This window comes from Nymphalis io, chromosome Z, assembly GCF_905147045.1.
Source record: "Nymphalis io chromosome Z, ilAglIoxx1.1, whole genome shotgun sequence".
Classification (NCBI taxonomy): domain Eukaryota; kingdom Metazoa; phylum Arthropoda; class Insecta; order Lepidoptera; family Nymphalidae; genus Nymphalis; species Nymphalis io.
Window position 1 is genome coordinate 9,611,056 of NC_065918.1, and position 17,632 is coordinate 9,628,687.

General features: G+C 30.7%; 2 protein-coding genes across 2 annotated transcripts in view; both read left to right on the forward strand.

The window, feature by feature from the left end:
- The first annotated feature begins 1,092 nt into the window (after positions 1-1,092).
- LOC126780390 (LIM/homeobox protein Lhx2-like) overlaps positions 1,093-17,632 on the forward strand; it is a 29,058-nt gene continuing 12,518 nt past the window's right edge. Inside the window, exons 1-3 of the mRNA XM_050504854.1 lie at positions 1,093-1,198; positions 14,844-15,075; positions 15,852-15,986. Coding sequence (XP_050360811.1) covers positions 14,993-15,075; positions 15,852-15,986 — 218 coding nt within the window. The 5' untranslated portion in view covers positions 1,093-1,198; positions 14,844-14,992. The remainder of the gene's footprint in view (positions 1,199-14,843; positions 15,076-15,851; positions 15,987-17,632) is intronic.
- Positions 12,989-17,632, forward strand: part of LOC126780389 (LETM1 domain-containing protein 1) — a 174,497-nt gene continuing 169,853 nt past the window's right edge. The window contains exon 1 of the mRNA XM_050504853.1: positions 12,989-13,001. The gene's annotated coding sequence lies outside the window, so the exon portion shown is untranslated. The remainder of the gene's footprint in view (positions 13,002-17,632) is intronic.

The window sequence follows — 17,632 nt, forward strand, 5'->3', positions numbered from 1 at the left end:
TTTTTTTAGTACTAACAAAGTTGAGAAACTCTGAGATAAAAGGACTAAAAGTCGAGAGATTTTCAACCCTATATTAGGTGTAAATATAAATTATTATCTAGTTTTTATTTCAATAACCTATAGCATAACAAAAAAATTAAAAAAAGAAATTGGATATTTCGTGATTTGTTTCTATAGAGAAAATTTCATTCTTTATATTTTAGATCAAATTTAACCCTTTAAACAATAACGTATGTTAACAATATTTTCATATATTTGAACTAGATTTACCCATACAATGTTTTGCATCATCGAGCACCATTTGAACTCGCCTTCTTTGATTAAAAACTATGCCTTCTATCCACGGAGCCATCACGACTCAGTAAAATTTAAGCTATATATTTTGTAATGTAATATTAATATTTACAAAAAAATATAATCACTGTAAAAACTTTAAAAAAAATAATATTTAAAAGCCTCTTTTAAATGATAATATTATATATATTTTATAAATAATATATAAATAGCTATAACTTGTATTTTCTATTTAAGCAATTAAAAAAAAAGGTATATAATGTAAAACGTTAAAGTGGGGAGCACTTTGTTTTAAATATGTACGTAATTTAAAGATATAGAAAAAAAACGTAGCGACTTCAACGTTACACGAAGCATCTAAATTCATTTTCAAAGTTTACCTTTAAGGGTAAGTATTAATCGATGTTTAACCGCATCGGAGGTGATGTATTTATCTTAGTTCCACGCCAGAATATCACAGTAAATTTCATCAAAACATATTATTTATTAGCACAATTTTATACTTTAGAGACATGAATTTAGATTCAAAAACCGCTTTATTGCCTCCGCGTTTTACGTCGTTACTGTCTCTACAGTGTGACAAAACAAAAAATAGATCTAAGCGACTATAATCATTTCATCTCGCTTGCTATAAACGGGGTTTTGTGGTATAGAAAGAGATAAGAACAACGACGAACATTTCGAATGCCAAACCGCATTTGGTTAGCTCAGGCGTGCGATTGGCGAATTTGGTGGTGGAGGCGTGGCAACGTCGCAGCATCGTTTCGCCCCTTCAGATGTCTGCCGGGCTTGAACAGTGCCGTGTTCAAATTTCGAACAGTTGAATGCGTATTGTAACTGTTTGGCGGCGAAATTTACCGCGCCACGCGACGTTGCCAGTTCGCGCTGGTTCAGGACTTAGGAGGTAATTGAATTATGATATTTTTGGCCCCGTTACTTACCGAAGGGTAAATGTGGCTTTCACCTGTTTAAGTTTGCTCCGTTTTATTTGACAATATAATAGTTAGGCCAACTTGTTGTTGCAACAATTTGCTTCTCTTGTTTACTACGAAGTGTTAGTTGGATATTTATAGGAAATATGTGGGGTTAAAGTAAGCAAAGATTTATATGAATTTGCTAACCGTGAAATACTACACAAACGCGTTCTACGCTGCAACACTTAATAATTCTATACACACTTAAGTACACAGGTATTCAAATGCAACTTGTTAACAAGTTTATGGTAACACTTTTGAAGAACTTATAAGTGGTTTAAAAGTAATTCTAATCAAAAATTTATACAGAATAAAAATATAACGAATAAATATTTTAAACTAAAATATTGTATTTATCTAATAGAATATAAAATATAATTATTTTTAAATTAATGTTAGTAACTTTAATATAATAAATAGTTATGCTTTATGTAGAACACGTTTCTTAGAATTTGTTTTTAAAGCTGATAATTGTTAATTATTTTTATGTAGATAAATGGAAATTATCTGTAGTAGCTGGCAAAAATTTCGCTTTTGTAAACAATATGAAGGCGATTACGGAATAATAACATTATCGTTGCAATTAAATTATATGATGTGTTGATAGTGTAGATCAAATTGTTAGAGTATTATTATTTAAAATAAATGTGAGATTGTATTTTGTCTTTCTTTTTACCAATTATTTAGATTCTGTATTAAATTATTTATAGTTCGTGTACAGAGGCACATATTCCTTTTATTTAAGTTGATCATAATAATCACATAGATAACTTCTTTGTCGCCGAAGTAAACGTGTGATGAGAATTAAATAATCGTTTGGACATTTTTTGTGGACATCGTTACTAGCGAAAGCATTTTTTACGTGCTCTTCTCATTAACCGCTTACAAGATTCGTACGCTTAAACATTCAGTGATTACTTACAATTAGTATTTGTAGGCATTCAAGAAGCTGGATATGTAATTGCTAAACACTTATGGGCCTTTAATTACAATGTACTCGTGTCTCCTTAACAATCTAATTGCTTTTACGATGTATCGTGTTAATACTATCGATAAAAATTAGTTGCGGCACATCACTTCGCTATGAATGAATGTATGAATGGGTTGAACTTATTTTGCAACGTCGGATATAAACCTCGTATAATATTTATTTATGAACGCAGCCATCTGTTGGTATAATTTTTTTTTTCAATTTATCAAACGTATTAATAAATGTGTGATAGGAAATGCTTAAGACTGTCAGGCATTCGCTTGAATTAATCATTAGAACGGGTTTTTATGTAACCTTGTGAGGGGAAGGAGGGAGAGGGGTGTAGGCGTTTTATTTTTGAGATTAACTGTAGCAAGTTATATATCGTCATTACTATCGCGATATTTTATTTTATTTAAACAATTCGAAATATTTTTTAGTTGTTTAGTTAATTGAGCCTTTTCGATTTTGTAATTAGCTAGAACAATTAGCCAGTCATTTTTTTTCATAAAAGTCAGTTTTTTTTTCATAAAAGTATTTTAATTTGTATTGGTACATTAGACGAAATTTTGTCAGATTTTTTAAACGTAGTACCGTTAAATTATTTTTTATGAAAACTTTGAAATAAATAATAGTTTGTACATATCGGTAATAGGATATATTTCATTCATATAGGTTTAAAAATAAAACATCACCTTAAATTAATTCTTGATAATGTTTTTGTTGCTTTATTAGGTAATTACAAAATATTTTTTTATCAACATCAGTTTTTATATGAATTTATTCATAATCTTATTAATTTCTTACATCTTTATTTCGTTATAAGTTTGTGATTTTGCGAAAATACTTACTAACTGAATATATAAAGGACACTATCGTTCGCCATCTGAATTCTTGTGCTGAATTTTATCTCGTGCGATATGCCAATGAAACCTTTCGATAGTAACTTTGACAATAATGATGAACTTATTGAATCGGTAACTTCAAAGTTCGAGATATAATTTTACCTACTAAATGATAAAATATCGGTACTAGATACATGTATAGGTAGGTATATACATAAAACAACATAAGCATTTCAATCCAGTTTCATTCAAGGAAATAAAATCTAGAATTCCTTCACATGAGCACAAAAAGTGGACCGTCCTATTTCTTCTTCATACGATATTTTTAATTGCTATCTATTAAAGTGTAATCAATCTCCGCTCCGCTATGTAATTATATGTCTCATTACTCCTCGTAACTCCGTCATTAAAACTTACGATAGATTTCTCGTTTCACAAACTATTTTCACAAATACCATTTAATAAGGGTACACTTTTAATTTATTGAGAGGGATATTATACTTAGTAATTTAGCATAATTATAAGTGTTAACGTGACGCATATCTATTATCATTTACTAGTTTCTAGGGATTTGTGCAAGCCCTGTGTGCAAGCCTTGTGAACTGTGTGGCCACCGGTAGGTACGATACAGAAAACCCAATTAGCACCGGCGGCGGGGAGGTACCACCAACTACACCAACATCAGATATTCTAACGCTAAGTAGCAATACTCAGTATTGTTGCATTCCGTTTTGAAAGGTGAGTGATCCAGTGAAACTAGAGGCATAAGGGATGTAACATCTTTCGTTCCCAAGGTTGTTGGCGTGTTGGCGATGTGAAAATGGTTAATATTTTTTACATCGCCAATGTCTATGTGTCGTTGATGACCACTTAACATCAGGTTGGCCATTTACCCGTCAGCCTGCCAACAACACTAATCAAAATAATTATTTAAGTTATATCTTAGTATAAAAGCTAAAATAATATTAATAAAACAACTCCCCGTCTTAGTCTGAATAAACCGCAAGGAAAATTGACAATGACTAATGAATTGATTTTCCAAGTATCGTCTCATTACTGAGCAATATTGAACATCGAAATTCCACGCGTAATTAATTATCCTCCGATATCTGCTTAAATATTTGGGAAGTAGCTGTAACCCACGCAAATAAGAAGCGAAATATGTTTGCAGTGATGGTCAATCTCTATATTAATTAATATCCCAGGATTGAGGGGAATAATATTATTTGATACATTCCAATTATCTTTTTAATAGACATACGTTTATTTTAATGATATGTATTGTTTTGGCTAAAAGTGATACAAACAATTGTAACACTCTTGTAAGAGTTACCTTTACATAGTTACAAAACTACTTCAAAACTTTTCATAATACTTAAACGTAATTCGCATAATAAAACACTGCAAATATATTTATGATGTTTAAAATAAGTTCTCGTAACTTTCAAATAGGTGAAAAATATCAGAGAACTTAGTGGGTAGGGTTCCTTTTCAAATATCGTTAGGTTTTCTTGATAATAAATGCTGTGTGAGCTCGTATTCCGAAGGGAGTGGCGAAGGGTGGCAGGGAGGCTGAGAGAAGCCGCCCAGAGGGGTCGGAGCGTGCTTTTTACCCTCATTCGCGACGCGAATGCATTGCAGTTGCAAATTTCGTCTTCGAATATTGTGTATACAACGACAGATTTTCGTTTTGTAGTGAACCTGAGTATTAGAATTTTCGTTCCCAGTTTGTGCAGTTTCGGTTACAGTGATATACCTGGTTGCGACGGTTTTAATTAAACATTCAGTGTTTAACAATTGGACTATATTGTAAGTGTAGACACGGTAGTTTGTTTTTAATTTTTTAAGCAGGTTATCTTGTGATTTTTAATTCGAGACGTTTATGTACGCAAACTTATATGTCCCATTTATGGTTGGTTATAATTTAACAAATTGATATGTATTTTTTTAATAAGCAATATTTTGCTTAGATTAAATATTAAGATCAGTGTTATGAGTATCGTAAGTTTTTTAAAGTTAAAATTACATAATGATTTAAGTGTTAGTTATTTAATATGAATAAAATGCAAGTAGCATTTTAATATAATCTGTGAATATATTGAGTATATTTTCGTTGAATAATTGACGGATATTGAACTATTCAACGTATTCATTTCAATCCAAAGGATGAATACGGGAAACGTAGAAAATAAATTTGAATTGAACATTTCAATAAAAATAACTGTTAAGATATTTCATTTAAAATTCGTATGGTCTGAATGTATCTGAGTATTGCATAACGTAATTTATTTCATTACCATACAATTAAAACTTAATGTATTTAGTATAAATTTGTTATATTAGAAATACTTAAGTATTTAGTTTTGGCTTCGCCTCGTATGCTCATGTTGAGCAGAATTTTGATTCGCCCTATATTAATCGTTGTTTGTTATACCTATTCATTAATTACTTACACGCCAGAAGCGTTTTGAAACTTCCGCCAAAATGCTTCTGGCGTGCCTTCGCATTAAATATTTATTTTTTTCACATTTTAAATAATTCTACTTACCTTTATTTTCTTAAAAAGAGTTCGCATTTCAGAGTTAAGTATTTATCGGTAATGTTTATTTCCATAGAGTATATAAGTATTTATTTTTGTATTTTTTTTTATCAAAACTATTTTTTTTTTTCATTTAGTGTTAACAAGTGTAATCATGAAATTAATAATACAACTGAAGTTAATAATTCATTTTTAAGTATCTGAAATCGAATTTACTGTTTTTTCGTATCGAGATTCAAATTGATAAAATACTGCTTATATAGATAATATACTAATGCTCATTTTATAGGCAAACTATAACGGTAGGCTATATAGCATATAACACGGAAAGTAATATCATAAAAAATCATGTTTACGCTATTTCCACTTTTGTATAACAATTTACTAATAACGATTACAGGTAACTAACTCGTTTTGGTATATAATTCGCTTATGTTTCATATCGATAACGATTAAAGTTCAGCTCAATACGAATCATTTTTTTCCAGTTTAATTAATTCATGCCTGCCTTTGAGTCGAAAATACCCTGGAAACAAAAAAAAAACCATTAGCCAGACATAGGGCTCTCCATCGCGTCCAGATTTGAAAATGTAAAATAAAAAATCGTTATAGTTGCGTCCATTCGATTTGTCATTAGGGACTCTCGGAAAACGGAAATAAAATAACAGACATTTTATGATTTCGAACTATAAATACTGACATAGATGAAATACATAAAAACACGATTATTTTAAATCTATTTTCGAAATCATCGCGAAATATTAAAATGTATTTACATCAATGGAACGTTTTTATTTTTTATTAAATTGTGTACGTTTTATACATATTTAAACATTTATTTATGTCATACGAATAAAAAAATAAGTGTGCAAAGTGAAATGAATATATTGATAAAAAAACAAACGATGTAAAAAAAGCTTAAAAGTATCGTTATTACTTAGTAGTTAGTGCGTAGCACAATCGGTCTGTAATTAATGTTTATTGCTCTTAATTTTAAAACCTTGGTTTTAGAGCACTCTTATCAGAACTAACAGCCATCATTAAATTATTTACAGTTTTAGGTTAATAAATGCAATGGCTGATAACAATTTTAGAAGCTGTTTTGTTTCCGATTAGATTAGAACTGGGTACAAATGACCAGTTAAATTTAACTGCTTTTCATATTTCGTTTGATAAACCTATTATGCCTTCAGTATAACCTTCGGTTTCGGGATGTATTGAATAATATACTTAATTTATAGCCCACAGTTCTGCTATGAGGTCTTATCCCTTTGGAGTTCAGCAGGAATGGTTTGGAGCTGTTCCAATGCAACCCAAATACATGGATATGCGGTGGATACACAAGTGGCAGAATTTTGGTGAAATTAAACACATACAGGTTTCTTCACCGACGTTTCCTTTCACCACCGAGCACGAGATGAATTATACACAGATATTCTACCGCAAAACAGCAGTATTTGTTATTGTTGTGTTTCGGTTTGAAGGGTGAGTGAGCCTGTGTAATTACAGGCACAAGGAATATAACGTCTTAGTTCCCAAGGTTGGTGGCGCATTGGCAATGTAAGCGGTCGTTAACATTTCTTACAACGCCAATGTCTATAGGGGTTGGTGACCATTTACTAGCATGTGGCCCATATGCTCGTCAGCCAACCTTTAGTATAAAAGTATTTATTTTAAATATATATTTACCTCATTTATTTATTTAATGGCGTACGATGCTCGAAAACTAATTTTAATCATAATATATTTCTATATTTTTCGAATTCAGATAGCTTCTACATATTACAAATTTAGGCACTTAACACTTGTAAGTCAGACAAATATCCATCTGATAAAGGCAATTTTTTTTTCTTTATAGAATAGGAAGGCGGACGAGCATAGTATTTGTTTTCGGTTTGTAAATTAAAACTTTGCAAGTTAAAGTTTATAAGTTGGTAGGTATTTCGTTTCACCGTCGCATAAACTTTCTTCTCATAGTTTTCTTAGATTTGTAAATTTTTACTTATTTTTTAAATACCGATTTATCTTTTAGTGTTGAAAGGATACAATTTCCTGTGAAGTTATCGTTTGCACTTACAATAAATAAAGAAATGGGATAGCCATTCAAGTATATCGGAATAGATTTAAGGGTATGATGTTTTTCTTATGGCCAATCGTATGTTGCCTTATCTAGATCCCGATGCGGTGCAAACCAATACATACTAATACCCCCCCCCCCCCCAAAAAAACTAAAATACTGAAATACTATAAGTCTGGTCTTAAGTGATTTATTTAAGTTATACACGGGCGAAACCGCGGGGCACAGCTAGTATTATATAAAAATGTATGAAAAGTAGTCGATGTTGCTATTTGTACTGATTACTTGTAATAGATAAATTTATAGTGATTATTCTCATGTAACTTTAGTATTAAAATCTTTCAATGAAAATCTTTAAAATTTATTTATAAAAATATTACGTGATTAGGATAAATAACCGAAGAAAATTCTTAAATGATATCTTTGTAGGAATTTGTTTAAAAGTTAATTGAAACCGGAGTATTTGTAACATGACGTAATTATTTATTAGGTGCTGTCAGCTCGTCATGCATTCTGCCTTGAATGCTATGATTTATAACCAAATACAATATTTATACTTTAATTAAATGTGAATTAAAAATGTTACTTAAAAGTCATCGCCACGTTTAAAACTATTCTTATTCTTTTTATATAAAATTTTAAAATAATAATCATGGGATATGTTACTTTGTATTTAATTTGTATAATTTAAAAACACCAAGTCGATGATTTGAAAGGAATTTTTATTTAAATGCTTTCAACAAGAATGCGCTATTTTGGTTATACAGTAGCAGATAAGCATTGGAGATAAGAAGTTTTATGGTAAAAAGTTATTGTAACTAATTTTATATTAAAAACAATTAGTGATAAAACTATTATGGGACTAACAAGATAAGGGATTGATTAATTTTAACTTTAACTATGTGTTGGAATTTAGAATTGTTTTAGTGTGTCCGATTTATTAAGACCATAGCTTGGGAATACTTTAAGCTGCGACGTCACGTTTTAATTCAGTGTTTTATGTGTGTTTATTTATTTATTAGGTTTGCTAGCGATTTTTATTTTGGTTATAAGACACAAAATCATAATACATACATATTTTTCGTAAAATAATTGGAAAGCAGACACTACAATATGCTTATTACATTACTTTACTATTTAACTTAGGTACTTAAACAATATACATTCATGGTATAGGAAGAAATTATAATATACAGGATAAATATGCTTACATATTATATATTATTGTTTTTAGACGATGATGGTTAATTACACTAAATCGTTTTAACACCGATAACATCTTTACCATAAATATTATATTAAATTTATTTTACTCAGTTGATATAAATTTATGATTTAAGTATAAATATATACTAGAAATGTACATTGTTATGTTGGAAAATTTTATATTTTATGTAAGCAAAAATAAATCTTTAACGAAAAACTTAATCGATAACAATTAACTATTTTTGCAATTACTTATGCTGTGTACTGTAGACATTATATTTAATTATTTGTGAAAAGTCGAACTGGCAGAACGCAAAACCTCAAATAAGTTTATATTTTTAAAAAGAGTTTAAAAGTTTTCTCTTCACATAATACATAATGATACATAGATTTGGCTGAAGCACATGTCTATGAACTTTTAGGTTAACAAAAATATTCCATCAAATACTTTGTATATCGTTAAAATTCTCTGTGAGTTCTATTGATCGGGTAACTTTTCATCGTCTGGCCATATAAACTGACTCGATAAAATTGATGTTACTCTGCATTTCTGTATCTCAGCAGCGTAACCTGTGTTACTGTTAAATATTAATCTTATTAATTATTATTAAATTAGTTCTACTGATATTTATATATCAACATGCTTCTGTAAAAGACATATTTTCGATTCTGACGGTTTCTATCGTACTTCTTGTATTGCAATATTTTTTTTATATGGATTTAGTCTAAAGTACTATATGTATCTATTATAAGAATTATTTATAACGCATCCTTACAGCACTTTTATTTAATATGTAGTACGAATGTCCTTGAGTTAGTTTTCATAAATTTAAATATAAATAACAAAGTTAGTTTTAAGTTAACGTACAAAGCGCTTGTACAAGTTCGCTGTTCTGGTGGTTCTGGTCGTGAAAGCCGTATTCTCACAGTACAAACTTCGATGCAAAAATACGAGAGATGTTTTAAAAGTTTATTACTTAACTATGCAAAGCGCATTTGCTTTTTTAATAAAAAGTTGTAAAAAATATGTAATGCTACGAAGGACCCGCAGTTTTGCGCGCGTTAAATTTGGTTTTCACCAGTATATGCGCATATTGATTAGATACGGTTCGACATGTTAATTGATATTAAGAGGTGGTTTAAAGCTAAATTGCTAATTATTTATTTAATTTTGTATTAGTTAGTCAAGTCCAAAGTGAAAACGGTAATAGATACTTAACTAGATTATATTTTCAAAGGTTGTGTAATGTGTTTGATCAGAAACATAAAATAATAATAGGGAAACTATAGAAATAAACAAGGACTGACATTAGAGATTTTTATAAAACCCTTTCGTTTTATTTTTATAACGATAAAGTTAGTTTTTGGTGCTTACAACATTTTATTTCAGCGAAAAACCACATCTCCAGTCGCATGTCACAATTACTTCAAATATATATTAGTTTCTTAAATCGGTCGCTACAGTACTATTGAAACGAGATGACTATGGAAAACAAATTGATAGGGCTTTTTTATGAATTAATATATTACAGTTATGAGTATTATACCATAATATTCGAAATAATTTGTAAAATACTTGAAACATGAAAAAAATTTAAACACCAGCCAGCCATTGTAGAATCGAGATCAAATATCGAGATGAAGTATATAGGGGACAGTAACAGTAACAGTAACAGTAACAGCCTGTTAATGTCCCACTGCTGGGCTAAGGCCTCCTCTCCCTTTTGAGGAGAAGGTTTGGAGCTTATTCTACCACGCTGCTCCAATGCGGGTTGGTAGAATACACATGTGACAGAATTTCAATGAAATTAGACACATGCAGGTTTCCTCACGATGTTTTCCTTCACCGTCAAGCACGAGATGAATTATAAACACAAATTAAGCACATGAAAATTCAGTGGTGCTTGCCCGGGTTTGAACCCACGATCATCGGTTAAGATTCACGCGTTCTAACCACTAGGCCATCTCGACTTCACTAGGCCATCTCGACTTATATATAGGGGACACGCGAGTGAAATCTGATTTTTTTTTCTGGTCGAAGGTGCGCTCTTAATGGTTGGCTAGTTATATAATAGTTTCTTTTCCTATTCCTAGACAAGGTAGTTTAACGCATCCACCTATACAAAAACTCAAGTTTTATAGCTAGTTGTGTTCAGCGTTTTAAATTGGATTGTACATGACGCATGATTCATATACACCTTTAATTTACCAGATTAAATGACGCTTTAAGAAATTGCATCAGTCCTTAGGGTCGTAGCGTAAGGTTTTAATTTAGCCTTTTAAGGTAAGAGGCTAAATTAAAACCGAACAAATATACGAACAACGCAAAGCAAAATTATTCAAATCGCACTCGTAGATCCTTAAATTAAAGCGTTCAAGCGCACACACTCCAGGTTTCATCGTCATCATTGCGTCGATAATCTGGCGGAGTACTATTGAATTATATTATTTTATAAAAAAAAATCAGTCTTTTTATGAATAAAAAACTGCATGAAAAAATTTAATACGAATATATTTAATATAATAAAATCGTGAAATGGAAGGCAGTGAAGAGTGATGTAAACGCATCCAAACTGCGTGAATCGTAGGTATCAAAATAAATATATTATCTCATTTGTTATTTATATGTACAAAAAGATATATATCACTCAGCTATAACGAGTTGCAAAACGGATCTTGATAAGAATTATTAGCATATTAGTATTAGCATATTGTATAACTCGGTTAATAGCAAAATTTGAGTTCATAATCTTTTTTAATTTTATAGTAAGTATATAGATATTCTTTAATTAGAAAAAAGAGATAATCTTTGTTTCTAATTATTTTAGAGCGTATGCAAGTTTATCAGTTACATTGGTTATTTTTTTTATTTATGTTTTAGCTTGTCCTATGGAAGTACTTTACTAATCTCTGTACTACTGTAGATTGTATTACAGTATGCTGGTCTGTAACGTTTAAGAACCTTTAAATATATTTTAATTTACTGTTACATTGGAAAGAGTAAAAAATATATTTACAGTAACATTGAATTTACCAACATAAAGTAACAACCGTAATGAAGTACATGAAAAATCAATGGTTGAACCCAAAATCATCCGTTAAGATTCACGTACACTAGCCATTGAGCTGTTTCGGCTTTATAGTGTTTTATTTTATGTATCTTTGGACTGAAAGATTTCGGAGTCACATTATATAAGTGTTAATACAAATTATCTACAAAAATAATAACACACCAGGTGTTACTGATAAAAAAAAAGCCTTTTTCATTTACAAAACAGGACGTGTACTATAGTAAGATTAATAAAATGGAGCAGCCAAACCCATAAACTTATGTAATATAAACTGCATATTATGTGAAACTGTCTGCCGGCCGAGTTTCTGGTTTCAAAACTCGAGTCGGCTTAATAAAAAGCGTTCAAGTTTTTCCCTTCCGAAATTCGCAGTAGCAGCCTTAAATTTGGAAGTTAGCAGTTATTACAAGCAATCCGTAAATCAGAAATCACTTGAACTGTTAGTCTTTATTTACTTTATAAATGTCAATGCCTGTATATGTATCTATGTATTTATAGTGTCTTAATGTGTGCCAGTAGTATTCAATCCAGTTCCACCTAGATATACCAATAGAACTGGGACCTCCACATAGCTGTATCGACCCCTGAAATTGACTTAATATTTATGGATCTGATTCAAAATTACATAATTACCTGTTTAAGGTTTCATTATTCGGTCTAGATATTTAATAAGGATACAATATTATATATAATTATCGACACAAGGAACAATTAAGGCTGTAACAAACATTTCAAATCAATATCTTCATTACTCATTTTCTTATAAAGCATATGTTTTAATGTTCTTAAAAATATCGTATAACAATAATGATCGATTCTAAATTTAAAAGCAATGGATTGTATGCACACGATTCCGAGTTTCTGTACATCATGACGGAATCTGAAGTCATCGACCTTACAATTCTATTACTAAGTAGTCATTGTTATAGCTCGTAATTTTCTCACTCACAGCCTTAAAGCTCCTCGTTAGCATCTACGTCACTATTGTTTACAAAATAATGTGCATAAGTCTATGAAATATTTAACGTTTGTTTTATGGTCGTTTAGAAATAAAATATAGACTAAAGATTTCGTATTTAAGTCGACTTTGATAAATTAGAACGTAAACGTGAGAAAAATTTCGAACGAAAATATATCTATAAAAAAAAACGAAACACATCGTTTTATGTTATTTAAATAGCCTTTCACAGTTTACATCAATCGAATAACAGGCTCCTTAGTCACTCGATTTTAATGTCTCGTATTATATTTTAAAAGGTACGCGAATGCCGTCCTCGAGACGGGAACAAAACAAAACGCAAAACAGCTTCCATTGTCTTCCAATAAGAGGGACGGCCTAGTATAAGACTCTACAGAATCCTATATATGTCCCATTGTTACATATGCTGATTTGCGCCAGTCCAGCCAGCAGCATTATAAATGATATGCTAAAGAGGCAGGAGATAGCGTTGTATATGGAAAACTTATAGCTCCGTATTCAAATTTATGGAGTCACTTTTTTACTTATAGTGCAGAGTTCTGACGTAGATGCTGTTTTGTATGTTGAGAACGATAGAACATTGCTCTATACACAAACTTATTAAAGTTAACTGTAGAACAGATTCCAATATGAGCTTAGTATTATTTATATTATAATAACCGACTTTTATTTTTTACTTTTATTAGTCAGTAATTTTGGAATAAGATAACGACAAGAAAAAACGCTTGTAGAGAGTGGAATTATTGTTCACAATAAAACGTTTTGTTTATATATATATATATGTATATATCCTATATATAACTAGGCTCCTTTTATATTTTTGGTAGTGGGTTTGGTAGGTGGATAATTGACCTAAATTATAATATATATATATTAATATAATATTATATATATATATATTATATACTAATTATATATATATATATATATATATATATGTATATATCCTATATATAACTAGGCTCCTTTTATATTTTTGGTAGTGGGTTTGGTAGGTGGATAATTGACCTAAACGTAAATATAAAAAATAATAGGAAAAATGATATCAGTATAAGTTGTTAAAAACAAAAATGGTTTAAATGGATATAAATTTTACGACACACTACACACTAAAATGTAGTAAATAAGATTACTGATAATTTACCTTCTATTTTTATTTTTACGCATCATTTAGTTTTGAGGTAAAACATTGACACGTGGCTGGCGTATAGCAGAAAACAATAAATAGAAAGAAGAGGGCGAATATTCAGTTACTTTTCCATGACACGAAAAATATATATTAATACATATTATCTCTTATTCTCTGTAATTATACATAATTAGGGTAATTATTATTATTGTACAAATAAACAAAGCTGCCGAGCCGTCAGGATCCATTGGTTATATCTCGTCAATCTTAAACGAACATCGCAAGTTCAGATCCGAGCCAGCACAATGGACTTGTTTTTGTTTACATGTACTCGGCGATAATAGAAAACATTGTGAGATAGCCTGCATTTTCTGACAAAGTTCTGACAGATATGTCTAAATCCAACCAATATGCATAAAAGCAGCATTGTGTAATTAGTTCCTAGTTTTCTCCACATGAAGAGAGGTGGCCTTTGCTCGACAGAGAAAATATTGGACTGTTATTTTAATTTTTATAAATACAAATAAGTTGACAGGTTCTACAAACAACATTATAATAACAGAATATACAATAAGCATGGATTCAGATTTAAATTATATAATATTCTCTATTTATTACTTAGCCCGTCCGTAATTATAACATTTTACATAGCTTACTTAGCAGAGAAGATTATTGTGCTCCAATATTGCCTAATTGTGCATAGTTAATGGTGTATATTTTTAAATATGACTAAATATACAAAATGATATATTTTAACAGGTTCCCCAGGTAAAGAAAACACACTGGCTTCAACTAACTCAACAACAGCTATGTCAGTCCCAAATGGCCAGGAAATGATGCAAGGGGAAATGAACCTGGTTATTTGAGAAAGAGAGTCCAATCCGGAGAGCAGGACGGAGAACAGTACTATGCTAAAGGAGAGAGAGAGTTCAGAAGGGTCGCCTGCTACCCCAGACGAGTGTGCGGGATGCGGAGGCAGGATACAAGACAGGTGAACTATGTATATTGACAACGTTTAGTAGCATAAAATAATTGTACATTATAATAGTACGATGTTATAATAGATAATAACGTTATTAGATTTGATAAGAAAATATTTATTTAACTAACTTTTTCTATTATACGTTACAAAAAATAATAATTAAGTCATAAAAAATTTGAAACGATTATTATATCTATATTAGAAACTAGCTTCTGCCCGTGACTTCACCCTCATGTGAGTGCGGGAGGTTCGCTGGCAGGTCTACCACCCTGTTCACTTTTCTGTACTCTTGACAACGACTGTTCAAAATTTAATGATGATCGGTTCAGTAGTCAAGAAGTGATAGAGTAATAAGTAGACTCACTTTCACATTTATATTATTAGTTAGAATTCGTTGACAATTTTTCTATTGGTAATTGTTTTTATTTCATGAGCTAACAGATGTACTTTGGTATTTAGTCACAGTTTGTTATTTATTTACAATTATTGCGTCATGATATTTTAAAAATGCTTTTCCGTATCGTTTTAATTTTTCCCTATATTTAAAAATATGTCAAGGATTGACGTCACAATGACGTATATTGTTATTCAATATAATAATTAACTCAAAACAACTCACATTATTAAAATAATCATATTACATTATAAATAAAAAAGAAAGAAACAAAATGTTGTACGTAGAACACCTTTTATATGAATACGTAATTGGAAAAAATAGCAATGAATAAAATGTTTTGATAATGTGGCTCTTTTGTACTACCTAATAAGGGTTTTTTTTTATGTAGATATTACCTGTTAGCGGTGGATCGCCAATGGCACGGCTCCTGCCTCCGCTGTTGCGAATGCCGTCTGCCTTTGGATAGTGACCTGACCTGCTTTTCGAGGGACGGAAATATATATTGTAAGGAAGACTACTACAGGTAAGAATAAGACGAAAACTCATTTTACAATTTGCAGATTTAAAAAAGAAAAAAAAAAACAACAATTCATAATTGCATAAAAATATATATTTTTAAATTTTTATATGTTTATAGAATAGAAAAACGATTGGACAGCTTGCGTTATATTCATTTGCGAAAGCGAAATTTTTGCGCCTGCGAAATCAAATCAACTAAGCGCTGACGTTTAATTTATGTATCTTTTTCAGATATTTTATTTTAAAATGGATTATAAAATGTTTCAAATGGCGTAAATTGATTGTCCTGAATTCACACGGTTCATGCATCAGTAGAGATGTATTTTTATATAATATAATATCGCTGCTGTGGTTCATCCTGCGTTGTACGGTTGTACTCTGCCCCCGCGGGTCGTAGGGTGATGCTATATAGTCTGGCTAGTAGTACTTGAGATTAGCGCGTTTATACAAACAAAAGAACTATTCAACTTTATATGATATTACTGGGAAGCTAGTAATAGTCCCGGCTTCAAACGGGTAAAATAAGTAGACCACACAAAACATATCTCTCTTAGTTTATTAAATCTCCCAGTCGGCTTGGTGTTTTAGACATACGAATTCGACCCCTTTTATTTAAGAAAATCGATGATTATTAGCTACTTGTTTTAATCATAACAATATAGCGTAATTTTTACAAAAATATTCGAAATTCATATCGATTTATTGTGTAATAATCGTAAGTTGCAACACTAATCTCAAGTTTCTGAAACGCAAAGCCAAGTTACAATAAAATTACTTTAATCTGACTTGTAATTGGTCTATGGCAAACGATAACACAATAGGTGACCAATAAGCGTTTGGTATTTAGCCACATTAGTAAATTTGACTTTGAGCGTCGTTTCAGAAAGTAGAGATTACTTATTCGATTCATAAAATGTCGCCAAATAACTAGTTTTGCTAACACTTTCGTCGTTGTTTGTATTTTTTTACGTTATTGTTATTTTTACTACCGAGTCAGCTTTGAAATGAACACCAACGATCCTTTTAACTGTGACGAACACGTCTTGAATATGAATTCCGCTCCCAACGCGATTTTGGTTTTGAGATCTACTAGTTATTATAATAAAAACTGTTATAAATATATAGACACTTAAAATTTATTATACGTTTTAATATTTTTTAATAAAATAGTTGTCTATGATTGTAATGTAATGTATGTTTTAGAGGACATTTTTTTTAAATTAACGATGTAGTAATCCGATAATTATGAAACGATGGTTCGTTTAATTGTCAACAAAATTGACTCATGATGATAAAAAATGCAATAAATGTTTCTGAATTCAGTGGGCATAGCGACAGTTGTCAGGTGTCAACTGTTGCAATTAAGAGGGCGGTGTATCCACGTCACTCACGATCCAGCACACTTGCTCGGTTCACACACCTGTCCGACTAAATACATTATGCATCTGTTTGTGCGTCAATATGCGCAAGTTTTGTTTGAGCTAAGCGCTCGAGTATTATGTTTAGGTATAGGTAAGTTTAAAATGGTCGAGTTAGTTTGTTTTGGTCCTGTGTTTCGTCGCTCATTTCGATAATGTAGTCGTTTTTCGTCTAGTCTTTACGACATCCAAATGTCTTCGGTTTATGTTTGTTGTTGTATGTTTTTAGATA